Source organism: Candoia aspera, chromosome 1 (genome assembly GCF_035149785.1).
Source record: "Candoia aspera isolate rCanAsp1 chromosome 1, rCanAsp1.hap2, whole genome shotgun sequence".
NCBI lineage: Eukaryota > Metazoa > Chordata > Lepidosauria > Squamata > Boidae > Candoia > Candoia aspera.
In genome coordinates, this window is record NC_086153.1 from 98630451 (window position 1) to 98644746 (window position 14296).

General features: G+C 39.4%; 1 protein-coding gene across 1 annotated transcript; it reads right to left on the bottom strand.

Moving 5' to 3' along the window:
* Nucleotides 1-4164: 4164 nt before the first annotated feature.
* On the bottom strand, nt 4165-8338 carry FABP7 (fatty acid binding protein 7). The gene is made up of 4 exons (XM_063290839.1): nt 8131-8338; nt 6844-7016; nt 5620-5721; nt 4165-4413 (listed from the first exon to the last, which is right to left on the bottom strand). Exons 1-4 carry the CDS (start codon nt 8201-8203, stop codon nt 4363-4365), a joined length of 399 nt encoding a protein of 132 aa, XP_063146909.1. The 5' UTR covers nt 8204-8338; the 3' UTR covers nt 4165-4362.
* Between the last annotated feature and the right edge of the window lie 5958 nt (nt 8339-14296).

A 14296-nucleotide genomic window follows, 5' to 3' on the forward strand; every position in this document is an offset into this window, starting at 1 on the left:
GGTACTCAAATTTACCAAACCTGGTATCAAAGGCAGTCAGATATTCATGCCCCTCTTTCATCCGGATCAGATTGTACGCATTCCTGAGGTCCAACCTAATAAAAATGTGTGCTTTCTGTAAGCGATCCAGCAGATCAGATATTAGCCGGAGGGGATAATTTTCTTTTATCGTGAGTTTATTGAGGGAACTGAAATCGTGGACCAGTCTCATGGGTGCCTCCTGGTTTGCCGGTGCCAACGGGTCAGGCTTCTTTGGTACGAAGAAGGTAGGAGCAGATGCTGGGGAAGTAGATGGTCAGATGAAACCCTTTTGGAGATTAGAATCCAAGTAATCCTTTAAGGTGGCTAGTTCTTTGGGGGACATGGGATATTGTTTCCTTGCTGGAATCTTGGCTCCTGGTATCAACTCAATGGTGCAATCACAGTGCCTATGGGGGGGTAGTGCTGTGGCCTCTTGTTCACTGAAAACATCTGTGAAATCTGCATACTTGGCTTGCAACTGGACCCCCCTTGCTTCCGTGGCTTCGTTCGTTGCTGGAGAGAGGAGAGCAGCTTGAATCTTGTGGTGCTGGCTTTCCTTAGCTGGGAAGGAGACTGCTCCCATAGTCCAGTTCAACAATGGGTTGTGGATCTTCAGCCAAGGTGTGCCCAGGACTATAGGCACATTAAGTGATGCTGTAACATAAAGTTGGATCCACTCAGTGTGGTCTCCCGTTGTTAGTTGCAAAGGTTCTGTGAACCTTCTAATCGGCCCTGCCTTGAGGGGCTGGCCGTCAATGGTCTCCACTTCTATGGGATGTGGCAATTCTATGGTCAGGATGTTGAAGTCTTGTACAGTCTGTACATCAATAAAATTGGTGGAAGCTCCGGAATCTACGAGGGCCTCTAGCTTGACCTGGTGCTCTGGGTTTACGTGCATTATGACTGGTAAGTAGTAAAAGGATTGCCTGGAATCCTCGGAATGAGCCCTTCTTAATTGATTGATGGTCTCCCTGCTGAGCTCTGTGGAGGGAGACCGACAGAGTTTCCCTGGTTGGAAGTAGAGGTGGAGGTGGCCCTTGGTTCAGCTGCTTGCCCTGGGGCTCTTATGGAATTTGCTTGGCTTCTTGCTGGGCAAGCTCTCACCATGTGCCCCTGGACTCCACAGTAGAAACAGAGGGCTCTCTCTCTCCTTCTCTGTCTCTCAGCCTCAGAAATGAGCCTCCTGCTCGCCCCGATCTGCATCAGCTCCTCTGGTCCTGAGTAAGGAGATGCTGCAGAGAGAGCTGGAAATCCTGGAAGCGCCCTGAGGCCCCTGCCTCTCCCTGGCTGCATCTGTCTGAGCTCTTCTAGCCTGGCATCTATGACCACAGACAACTGATATAAACCTTCAAGGGTAGCTGGTGTTCCCTGGCACACTAATTCATTTTTAATTTCTTCATCCAGCCCCTGTTTGAATTGGTCTTTCAAGGCACTTTCATTCCAGTCCAGATCTCCTACTAACAGCTTGAAATCAGCAATGTAGATTCCCACTCTCTTGTTGCCTTGCTTGAGCTTCCAAATTTCCTGGCTGGCAGTGACCTCTCTGATCGGGTCATCAAAGTGTGCTCGGAACCTGCCAGAAAATTCTGGTAGTCATTGAGAATTGAGTTGTTGTTCTCCACCATGGGAATAGCCCATTTGGCTGCTGGGCCCTTTAGCAGACTTAAAATGAAGGTGACTCTGGTTCTGTCTGTGGGAAACTGTGCCGGTCTGCTGTTGAAAAACATTGTGCACTATGTGAGAAAAGTTCTCAACTGTCCTGCTTCTCCTCCAAACTTCTCTGGTAGACTGCCCTGGAATCTCAAGACTACTGGCGGAGCTGCTGCTGCTGCTGCTGGCACTGGTTGTAGGTTAACCGGAGCTGGTTGTTGTAACTGCTGTAGCATAGCTGCTTGTAATGTGTTGAACTGGAGATCTACTTGTTGTTGTTGTTGTTGTTGCAGGGCTGCTGCCAATTGTTGGATGGCTTGCTGAATTTCCTGGTTTTCCGAAGACATTTTCCCAAATGTCTCTCCTTTATTTTTCTTTGTTCCTCCCTCTTTCAATAGGAATAGGAGTTTGTTAGGATTGATGTCCTAACAGTCAGGATTCACGCTGAGACGAGGAGTAGGTCTCTAGTGTTTATTGCTGCTACATAAGACAGAAAATCCTAACAAACTGAAGAAGTGTGGGAAAAACCCAGACAGCTAAACCCCAAAAGTTAAGGCGGGTCTGATCTGTGTCTCTTTGAATGGCTGCTTAATTCCTCAGTACTACGCATGCATTTTCCCCCCTGGATAGAGGCCCCCTCCTGCTCACCATCAGTACTCATGACAACTCCTCTATCTTGGTAGCAGTGTGAATTGCAAAATCCTGCCACCAAACAAGGTGTTTCCAGATTTGGGATACCTAGATTTCTGATGTTTGTTGCAGATTATAAAATCATGAATGGTTGCTTCAAGTACACAATCTAGTAAATGTATATGATTCATGATCACATGGAAGAAGAAAGCATGAAGCAGTATGCATAGGGTATACTCACAGTCTTTGACATCACTGCTACATTATACACATAAAGACAAAGTGGGCATCTTGCCTTTCATAACACTTGCTCAACTCTAGCTTCTGAATGCAAGTTATGTTAACTACATGCAAAATCACAGAGTATCTAATAGGAGTAAGCAATGGGATTTGTTCCTTTGTTTCTTCCCTATATTAGAAATTATTTTCATCTTGTGTGTCAACATGAGAGAGAGGCCATATTCTTTGTACAATAATTACATGTAATTCAATTTCATCATACAAACTTCAGCATGAATCCAACAAAAACGTACTGCACGGGGTTAAGGTATTGGGTTCTTTGTTCCGTTATGGCACTTTTCATTTATATCGAGCATTTAAAAGTTCAGTGAGAAATAAGATGGCATCACTTGGATTTAAAAATAAAACAACAAATCCTCACATGGATATGTAAATGAAAGTACCTCTTAAACAATCTAATTCTAAATTAATATACTGTAATCACACATGTGCTGTGAGTTTGGGAAAATGAGGGTGGGCCTGCTATGAAACTGCTTCCACCTGCAGGTGGTCTGTTAAAAGCTTTGATGATGTCATCATGCAAACAATGCCATTATGTAATTTGCATCTGTTGCCTCATGTCTCTGTGAGTACATTAAGTTGGGTTATTTGTGTGATAATGTCATGATGTGCATATCATTTGCAGCCTACTACCTCTCTGCTGGATACCCATGTCTCTATCAGGTAATAAAAATCATTTCCTCTTGAAAAATGGGCAGGTTCAAAATTGCTTACTGAGTTTCTTTTGGTCACTGTGTGTGAAATCTGTATATGCTGTTTTCTTTCATCTGTGAGGAAAATCTTCAATTGTTAGCTTCGGGGCTACCAGAAATCAATATACTCTTGACTGAAGGGATGGATCTGCTCTCCTCAGGCTGAAATTGGTTGAGTGCCCATTCCAGGAGTATTTTAGCTCTTCTCTACCCAATTCCTTTTCCCCTTTGCATTAAACACGCCAGGAAAAAGCATTTTGGAGAAACTATTTCTGAAGAGTTAAAGCAGTGGAGCACAAGCCTTTCTACCTAATGACCCGTTGGAAATATCAAGTAGGATATCAAAGGGTTTATTAACTAATTTATTATGGCATAAGCTTCCATGGCTTATGAAATTTTACAATACATGTATGGTATTAATCTTTAACTCCACACATTTTGGTGTTTTGTTTTTTTTACTTTTCTGTAATAAATCCCTAAAACACTTTGCCAGCAGGAAGATTGGAGAACCCACAGACTGCCATTAACCAGTAGATGAGATGAAGTGTTAGACGGAGGTGACAGGTTCACTAAGAGGTTGGAAGAGGATAAAGGTGGAAGAAGACTGAGGTGGAAGGGCTGATATGTGTATGTATCAGTGAAACATGACTGTCAAGTCTATGACAGATAAATGGAGGGGAGATATCTGGCAGAATTTTTGTCCCTTATTGTAAACTATTAAAGTAGAGGACTTACTTACTAAAATTGTTTTCACAGGACCATTATACACTTAGTATGAAGCCAGGATATTTTGGCTCTACTTGGCTTTAATTTTATAAAATGTCAAATAATGTCAGCATATTTTTCACTATATAAGGACACATTTCAGGATTTTATTGCAAAGTTTATTTGTGGCGATTTACAGAGCAAAATGTTGCCAAATTGATGGCATAGAGTTAAAAAAAAAGTTGGTTTTCCAACTTGGTTTTCCTTCCATATCAGCAATGCAATGCTTATTTCTCTTAAGATGGTCTCTTAAGACTTCTTTCATCCAGAAGTATTAACACCCCAGACAATAAACTGACAAATTTTATGCTTTTTCATATTGGCGAACAGCAACAATATCACCAAAGGTGAGAGTCTGCAAATTCAGTGAGAAAAAACAAGCAAATTAGAACAAATATACACTGTTGAGCATAATGTGCAGGGATATATGAATTATGTGGTCTTTGACAGGGCACTGGGGCAAAACCTAGATTTTTTCTGAAACATCTGAATCTGCCACAACATCTCTGCAATATCATGACTGAAGACAATTCCTGTATCTCCAAAAATAGCGAGCGTTATCAGCTTTAAGACTACCCATTGCTATTTCAGTTCTACAGTCTTCAGCTTTTGCTGCATGAATTAGCTTGGAATTTTCATATCTAACTGCTAATTTATGAAGTAAAAAAATCAAAGGGAAGACAGATGGAAGATTTTAACACAGGCTGGTCACAACAGATTCTTCACCTCCAGGGAGATCCTGCATTTACAACTTGTCTTCGTGCTAACTGTCTGGACTCTACTTCAACTCTCAGCCTTGCATAACATATCTATATTTGCATAATATATTTTAGTCAACCAATCAGAACTGTCTTTGCTTCTGATTGCATCATTTTACTTTTTAGTGTGCTATTCATGAGTCACATGTCATTCTTGTTTACTACAACTCTTGATTTCCCATTTATAATTGTTACAGATTTCCCTTACAAGTGATCACAGCAAGATAGTCCATTAATGAATATATTACAAAACTATATGGTATATTACATGTTTTGAAAGAACTGTATTGGCTCTAGATTACAGTTATGATTAATTGAGAAAAAAATATTTTCGAATGCAGAAATTTCCCTCATTAATTATGTTTCCATTTTTAAAATGCCATTTCCAAACAAAACTAAAGAAAAAGCATGAGAGAACCCACTTTTTAAATCTATAGAGGCATCTCAAATTTCATTGAAAAAGAAAACTATTTTCCTTTCAGTGTGATATTTCTGCCAGTTTGGATTGCCAATATGGGATTGCTGGGAGGGGAATTTAGTTGCTTTAGGATAGTCTCAGTTTACACTGAATTAATCTGGTTCTATTAAAATATTATCATTATATATTAGAGATTTATATCACATATTACAAATATCACCAGGTTTTATGATTAACAATGGAGCAACAAAAGTTAATGGGACTAAACATGTTTTTAGAAGCTATAATTGTTCAGTACTGAAGTGGGGAAAGGGGAACCCTGTCGTAATGTCTATGACATAATAAACCCCCATGAGCATTTTTAACTTTAAGAAGCTTTACTTACCATGACCATTTTACCATCTTTAATTTCTCTAACAAAGTTTGTTTCCTTGCCATCCCATCTTTGTGCATGAACTAATTTATCACCATCCATGCTCACAACTGACTGTGGAAATAAAAACACATACAGTATGCTAGAAATGTCATTTAATATGGTGGGAAGTATCACAAAAAATTATTCACATTTAACAATTAAACTTGAAAATCTCTTCTTTATTTGTAGGAGAGTTAAGAATATACTTAAATCTTTGAATGAATATGGACCACTAAGGGCATCTGCTGGGGTGGTTCTGAAAAGTGTAGATGATGTCTGTCACTGTATGATCAAAGCCCTGCAACTCACATTAAAAGTGGTGGGATTCAACCACACAGTCACAATGCCATCTGGACTTTTTAGACCACCCCAGCAGATGCCCCTTTGTACCACTATTTTCAAAGCAATAGACTTGTTAATAAGACATTTTAAGTAAATCACTTATAAAAACAAATGTAAAAGCTAAATCAATTATTTCCCTTGGATAAACTTTGTGCTGTATGTAGTTGTGATGTATATCTATACCGATTAAAGATTTTATATTTAGCATGCATTTCAGTTAATAGACTTCAGCTTTAATAATCGTATGTCTTAAACTGAATTCTTTTTTTAGTCCTCAGTTCTGCCTCACATAGGAACCAGACCAGAACCATGACTCTGGTGAGGTTAAGAAGCCAGTCTGGAACAGAATCTAGGCCCATTTTTTTCAAGCAAATTCTGGACCTTTCAGGAATCCCAAGAGAATAGGGCATAGTATGCGATTCAGCAAGTATGCGATTCAGATATACTGCATTTCCCCCTTATTTGGCAGCAAGTATGCGATTCAGATACTGTATACTGCATTTCCTCCGTGTCCTTGGGAGTCCCCTGATACCCAGAGCAGGGGTTGACCATTGTTAGAGCCTTAGCAAAGATAATACAAGCATATAATCATTAAAGTATCTTTAATTATATTTTATTGAACTAAGTCTTTATGGTTTGAAAAATGCATGCCTAGCACCATAACTTAAATTGCAAAGCAAGTTGATGAATCTTTTTGTCTTTCTTTTATGTCAATGCAGATTACATTGAAATTAAACTGGAATGTTTCTTTAAGAGCTACTTAGTGTTTGTTTCAGAGCAAAGACTCCTTTCTGCATTCAAAATCTCCTTCCTGCCAACTCTGAAAAATAAGGCTCCTTTTTTCTTGCTTACTTTGCAATTCCTGTCATCTGCAGTAACTTCATCAAATTCTTCTCCCAGTTTGAAGCTTATTTCTGTGTTCTTGAAGGTACTCTGTGTTCGAATCACTACTTTGTCACCTTCCTGGCTGATGATCACAGTTGGTTTGGTCACATTCCCCACTTGGCGAGTAGCAAAGCCAACTCCTTTAAAATAAAAATTAAAACACACACACACACACAGACACACAAACATCCATTTTAAGCAGTTGGAGTTCTTAAGTAAGAATGAATAATTAGATTTGTCTGTCCAATGTGGAAGGCACCAATCCAAATCAGCACTCGTTGCTGTTAAATCAAGAAAAAAATATTTGTAAGAAAGATAGTAATGATCAAGTTGCTGTACAGGAGAAGACTCCATGGTACTCAGCCAAATGCATTTGTGAATGTTCAAACAAAATGAGACCATATGAATTTTATTTTTGACACAGCTCTTCCATTTCAATGAACAATGCTTTTTCTATGTAGAAAGAAACTCTTCCCCTTTCAATACTATCTGACCTCACCAAATTAGAATAATGAGAATGTTCAGTGATGCATATTATTGCTTTGCTAAGTCATTGGCAGAAACTTTTTGTTTATCCGAATTTTTTTTTAATTTATACATCCCAGATTTGTACATGGTTTTGTTATTGCACTGAATACCATTTATTTCCCATAGATTCTAAAGATGTACAAAACAGATCATACGTAGACTTGGGCAAAATACTTTTTCAGTCTCCCTCTCCCCCACCCCCACATCTACTTTCTAAATTCACACAATTAACAGACCTCATACAATCCATTTTTCTTACATTGAAAGAGAAATTAGCTTTCCAATTCAGTTATGCTCAGATATTTAAAATCTAACAAGCCTATCAATCCATTGTATTTAATGGAACATTTTGATAAATCTTTGAAATAAATATGCTTATAATCATGTAATTCTGTTATTTAACTAACATACATTTTTACAACATTTATCTCCTCACATTTTAGTTTTGTAACCAGAATCAATTTCAGTTCAAACTTAGTTTAACTTAACTAAGATGAAGCTCATGCTAATCTAAATAACAGTTCATGGTTCTTTGAACCATATATATGGTTTAAAGGTTTAAAATCGTTATGGTTTTGGCTCAAAGTACTGTTAGCATGACTTTACTCCAGTGAGTTCATTCACTGCAGAAGCCAAACTCTGTAACCTTTAGACCACCATGAAAGAAATATGATCAAATTAAAAAAGGATCCATTGATGATTTTGTATGCTGCTCCTTCTACATACCTAATCCTTTCATGTACTCATCAAAGTTCTGGCTGTCAATCAGCTTCCAAGTAGCGCAAAATGCCTCAACCATCTTAACTCTGGGATGAGAGAGAGAAGGGGATAAAAGCTGCTATGATAGCAACTGTTACTCTCCCTGAAACTGGGTTTAAACCCTGCACGTTTACTCCTACTCAGCTTCCTGACTGAGAGAACATCCAAGCAAACTGAAAACAATTTAAACTGTAGCCTCCTCCTGGAGTTTCCCATTACTCTTTTGAGGTTGAAGGGGGTGGGGAGGGAGAGCTGGTGGGGAGGTTGATATTCAGCTGATGATTGGATCAGGCCACTGAGTCAACAGAGCTGGTTGGACCAGCCATCCTATTCAGCCTGGGAAACGTGAGGGAGAGAGAAGAAAAGGCTTTCCTGCAAATGAGAGGAATGCCAAAAGATGTGAGGGTCTTTTAAGTCCTGTTTGAAAACTTGGCAAGAGATACCAGTGCCTCAAAATGAGGGTTGCACAATAAGATAATCAGATGCATTTCCGCTGAAACTCTACGCTGGTGACAATTTTAGAAGGATGCTGGATGTTATAGTTGTTGGAAAGAAAAGCAAAAGTTACTGGATTTTAGACTGGACCCTTCAATGCTGTAACAGAAGAATAAATGAACCTGTATTATAGAACTATACCTGTTTAGCACAGGCATGCTTTCTTGGTTATCCTCGTTATATTCAGTATTTTTTTGGTTATCCTCATTATATTCAGTATTTTTTCCTCAAATAATAGTTTTTGGAAAGGGTGGAAATAAAATATAACACAGTACTATTAATTTCCCTGTTACTGGAATTTGTTTTTTTAGGAAGTGTTCAGAAATCTCCCTGCCTGCCCATCTTCTCCCTCGAGGATTAGGGAAATCTATAAATGAATTGTGATCACTGAAATTTGGTTATAGGACCATTTACAAAGACATAGTTTTGTCAAGGACAATGAGGGTTGCCCTGCAATGCCATGCAAAGTATTTTATTAAATAAGATACTTAGTGGAATATTGTGACAACAGAGGTACTTGATAACATGCAAGCAGTATGTTTCTTCTTGTAACTGAACCATACCAAAAATGTGTGACTTCTTAACAAAGAGCTTTTCCCCAATCTCATTTGTAGATGCTGACATGGTGTTTAGTACTAGTACATCTAGTAGTTTCTTCAAACAGCCAAAGGAACCTGAGAAGTAGTGATATGATCTTACTTAACAAGCTGGCATGTAATGGATTAAATACATCAGTGAAGCAAGTTTTTGGAAACTCCTAGCTTATTTATTTGTTTGTTTGTTTGTTTATTTTATAAATTTATTTATTCACTGCCCATCTCTCCCCTACGGGGGGACTCTGGGCAGCTTACAATAAAACAAAGGAAATAGAGGCATACATACAAAGGAAATAGAGGCATAAAAGAAAAGGAAAACTGAACACAGGGAGTCGAACCTGTTATCTTAAATGTCTCTAAAATAATGCACAAAGTGTGGGTAATAAGGAAAGCGAGCTAGATATCATGAGGCACAAAGGCAAGTATGATATAATAGCCATGATAGAACATGGTGGGATGAATGCCACCAGTGGAACATTGCACTTGATGGGTACACCTTGTTTTAAAGGGATAGGCAACCCCAGCGAGGAAGTGGTGTAGCACTGTCTATCAGGAATGAATTTACCTATATAGAGTTCCACTGGAGGTCCATAGTGTGGAAAGTAGCTGGATTAAGACAAAAAGGCAAGTCAACAGAGAGGAAAACTTTAAGAGTCATCTGTAGACCACCAAAGCTGTCAGAAGAGGTTGATGAAGGTTTACTAATGCAGATAACTAAAGCACCCCAAGCCATGGAGTGATTGCAACGGGAGATTTCAACAACCCAGACATTTGTTGGAAGATTATTTCTGCCAAACAGAGCAAGAAAAAAAATTGCTATGTATTCAGAAGCATCCATAGGATCCACCACGGTAGTCAAAATGCCTCCATTGCAGACACTGCTGCTTGTGCTGGTGATAATTTTCTCTTTCAAAAGGTTGAGACGGGTACTTAGAGATCTGCTACCTTGGATGTGGCCCTTACTACAAGGAAGAGTTTATTGAACGATAGTATCACTGTGAGAAAGATACTTGAGGATTATTATATTTTAAAAACTTTTCAGTATATCTAAAAGTAAGTCCCAGAAAACAAAGATATATTACAGATGATTTACTGCCAATTAATCTAAATTTCACCATGGGAAGCAAACAATTCTGGAGAATCTATAGTAATATTATTTACTTCCAGGTGAGATTAAAGGTGCTGGTTATCACCTATACAGCTCTATATGGCATAGGCTAGGCTATTTGCAGGAGTGCCTGTCTCTTGTTGTTTCTGCTCAGCTCACCAGATCTAGCAGGGACGGTGTGCTCCAGATCCCTTCCACTGAACAGTGCCGTTGTGTTGGACCCAAGAATTGTGCCTTCTTTGTGGCAGCACCTGCCCTGTGGAACAGCATTCCTCCAGAAATCTGGATGGCCCTGACCCTGTTAGCCTTTTGCAGGGCACTGAAGATCCCCAGGCATTTGGGCCAGGAGGTAGGACAAGCTGTGCTGATAATACTGCTTTTATGATTTGGGTTTATTGTTTTGACCTCAGATGTCATGTTTTAGATGGTTAAATGTTGTTTTAACATTGTATGTTATCCAGAGTCATTGTTGTGGGACAGGCAGCCATATAAATTATTTTTAAAAATAAAATACATACATACTTACAGCATTACTTATCTGTAGAATTCTTGTTCCCTTAATTAATGAAAAAAAACATTCAAATTCTTTTATGAATAATAACCATAATGTATTCTCTCCCTCCAGACTTTAAAAAAAGACCTGGATAGAAGGGATGAAAGATAATGAGGGAAAAGGGGAAATTGTTCAAAGGCCAGTTCTTAAATACTAGGTTTTTAAAAATAATAACCTGTATTATTCAGAGAAAGGAATAGCCTGATGAAGTTAATCTTTCTGCTGGGCTAATGCACTGGTCTTGCTTCCCTTCTCTTCCCTTTCTTCTACTGTCTGATAAAATGCTGGTCTTGGTGACAGTTAAGGAAGGAGGCTGATGGAGCTGATCTTTCAGCACAGACAGATGGAATGGCTGTGTTTTCCAATCCATCCTCTTCTGTGGCCTAATGAAACAGTGGCTGCTGCTGGATACCAGTTGCGAGAGAAATATTGTTCACAAGCAACAAGCCCTTTCACTGGTAGAACAGTTTGTGTTTCTATCAATTGTGAGTTTAATGCTTGACATAGGAATTAGAGACTGAACGTAAGAGCTGCCTTAAATTGATCCACCCCCATGGTCCATCTAAAGGCTCCTCCGCATATGCTTGCTGCAGCATGAAGATGTCCCACCAACTGTTTGTAGAGGATATGTCCTCATGACAAGGTCTCCATCTCATTGCTAGCCCGCTGCTGAGGCAGCTCATCGTTGGCTTCGGTGTTCCAGTGGGGAAGTGGTGCTTTACTTCTTATCCTATCACAAGACTTCCCCTGTGGACAATCTAGGAGGCATGGAAGAGAAGCTTTGGGATGGCATAATCCAGGTCAGCAATTCGGTTGACTCCAATTTGCCTGGAAGATCTGTTGTTGGACTGTCCCTTCTTGTCCAGTCCCTGGAATCTATCCCAGTTATACAGTGTTTTTTTGTCCATGAGGGAGATCAGAACCCCCAGCTTCTGCACTGACTTCACTGCAGTTTAAAGGGAATTTCAACCTATGACCTACAGAGTGGACATTACCTCAGGATGAAAGTCTGTTTCTCACTCTTCAATCACCCCTTTCTAGTGCCTGTATCTGGGCTGTGCAAATTCTGTCAATCGCTTTGCTTCCATCTTGTGATCAGTAGGTCAATAGGCTGATAGTCCTTTATTGAAAAATTAAAAATTTGATTGGATGGAGCGTCCAGTGCTTACAAGCACTGCTCCAACACATATTCTATATGGTGGCTTTTCCTGTGGTTGGAATTCAATTAGGTGGAACTGGAATTTCAGCTGGGGAAACCCACTCATTGCTGTCTTTACAGTTATATGGATGACTAGGAGGCAGTATGTGACCAATTGCATCCTTATTGGGAATCAACAGATGTATGTAGCCAGATGTTCTTCTAGAGGGTTCAAACCCTCTACTAAACTCACAGACCACTGCATTTTAGATAATTACATACAGTGTATTAGTTTTTGGAATTATCCATGTCTTGACACTCAGCAGTGTTGCAGAATGGTAGGCATAGAATTTGTCATAATGGTATATTTAGTCCACCTTCTCTTAAGCCAGGGTGTGTGTGTGTGTTACATGCCCTCATGTATGAGATTTTACATGACTTCTATCCTCTCTCTTAGAGGGGAACAAATATTTGTTTTTACACCGTGTGTAACAGTGTGTTGCTTTCAGTTATAGTGACCACAAGGAGGCAGTATATGGCTGGTTTCATCCTTATTGTAAATCATCAGATGTATGTAGCCAGATCTTATTAAAAACCATGCATATGGGGGCATGATAAAATGTAACATCTGCATCTATCCCTTTCTGAGACCTTATGGGAAAGTGGACTGTATACAGGTAGTCCTCATTTAGCGACCACAATTGGGACAGGCAATTTGATCACTAAATGATGTGATCGCTAAGTGGCAAATCATGTGACTGTGGCCGTGTTTACAATTTTACTTTAGTTTTCCTTTCCTCCCACTCCTCTGCCCTTTTGAATGCACATCCCAGGGCTGGAATAATTAGTAAGAATGGAATTAATGTTTATATTTACATTCATTGGAGAGGAAGGGATGACAAGAGAGTAAGCAGGCACACAATGGGGAATATGCATAAAAAGGAATGTGCTGGCGCATTCCTTTCAATGTGTATTCCCCATTGTGTGCCTGCTTACTCTTTCGTAATCCCTCTCCAGTCTCTCTGCTCTGTAAGGCGGGGAGAGAAAAAAAAGCAGGTCAGGCACAGGAGAGATTGCCTAAAGAGATCACTTATTTAGGCAATCTCCACTCTGCGAGTGGGGAAAAAAAAGGGTCAGGCATAGGACAATGTGAACACATGACTAAGAGAGAGATACTGTGAAGGTTGTAAATGTACACCTTGGTCACAAAGTTATTTTTTCAGCACTGTCATAACTTTGAACACTTGCTGCATGAGGCAGTTGGTAAGCAAAGTCTACCTGTATTTCATTCTGCTCTGCTCACAGTCACTCATGCCCTGGTCACCTCCCAAATGGGCTACTGTAACACACTCTACATGGGACAGCCCTTGAAGAGTATCTGGAAGCTGTTCACTGATCCCTGCCAACCAGGTTGTTCTTTACATTTTCTTTTCTTCATGAGGGTTGACCTAGGCTACAGTATTGGCTTCTAGAGTGCAGCTGAATTAGATTAGTGTATTCCAGAAATTTAGAGGACCTCCAGTGACCATTTTTGGTAGAAAAAGTAGATCATGGCAGCCCAAGGAAAGAGTGTAAGGACAAAAATATTTAGAGACTAGAATAAAATGGAAAATGTTTTCAGGCCAGGATACAACATTATGGAACTAATTTGATGAAACTAAGACGGTTGGTTTGGCTGAATAGCCACATATATATGAGCTACTTCTACATGCAGAAGTATCTTTTTTATCTGGTTTTAAATTTATAGGTAAATATGCTTCTATGCATCAATTTAGGCAATTATATACCAGGGGTAATGTATTTCTTGGAAACTAAAAGTATAAATTGAAGAGAAAATTGGACATGCCTGTCTTTTAAAAAAATACATAAAATCAGCCCATAAGAGAACCTACCATTTTGTGGTCATTCAGTCATTGTCATTTTGATGGGACTGATGAAATAGACTTAGTAAACAGAAAATGCTGAAGTATTTAATAATACTCAGGGGCATAAGATTGATCAAGCTCTTTTTCTGGAGACTTGTACCAGGACTCTCATCTTGGAGGGGGAAATCCAACACTTGACACACTCATTTGCAGTTGGCATTCTTCCTGTAGAATGGTGGCTAGTCTCCTATTGGTAGGGGCCAACTAAGATCTTCTGCAACAAACCCAAATTATTCGGGCATGTGACACAAACTCTTGTAACCATCTTTATCTGTCCCTGGCACTAAAATGATACAGAATTATATTACCAGATTTAAT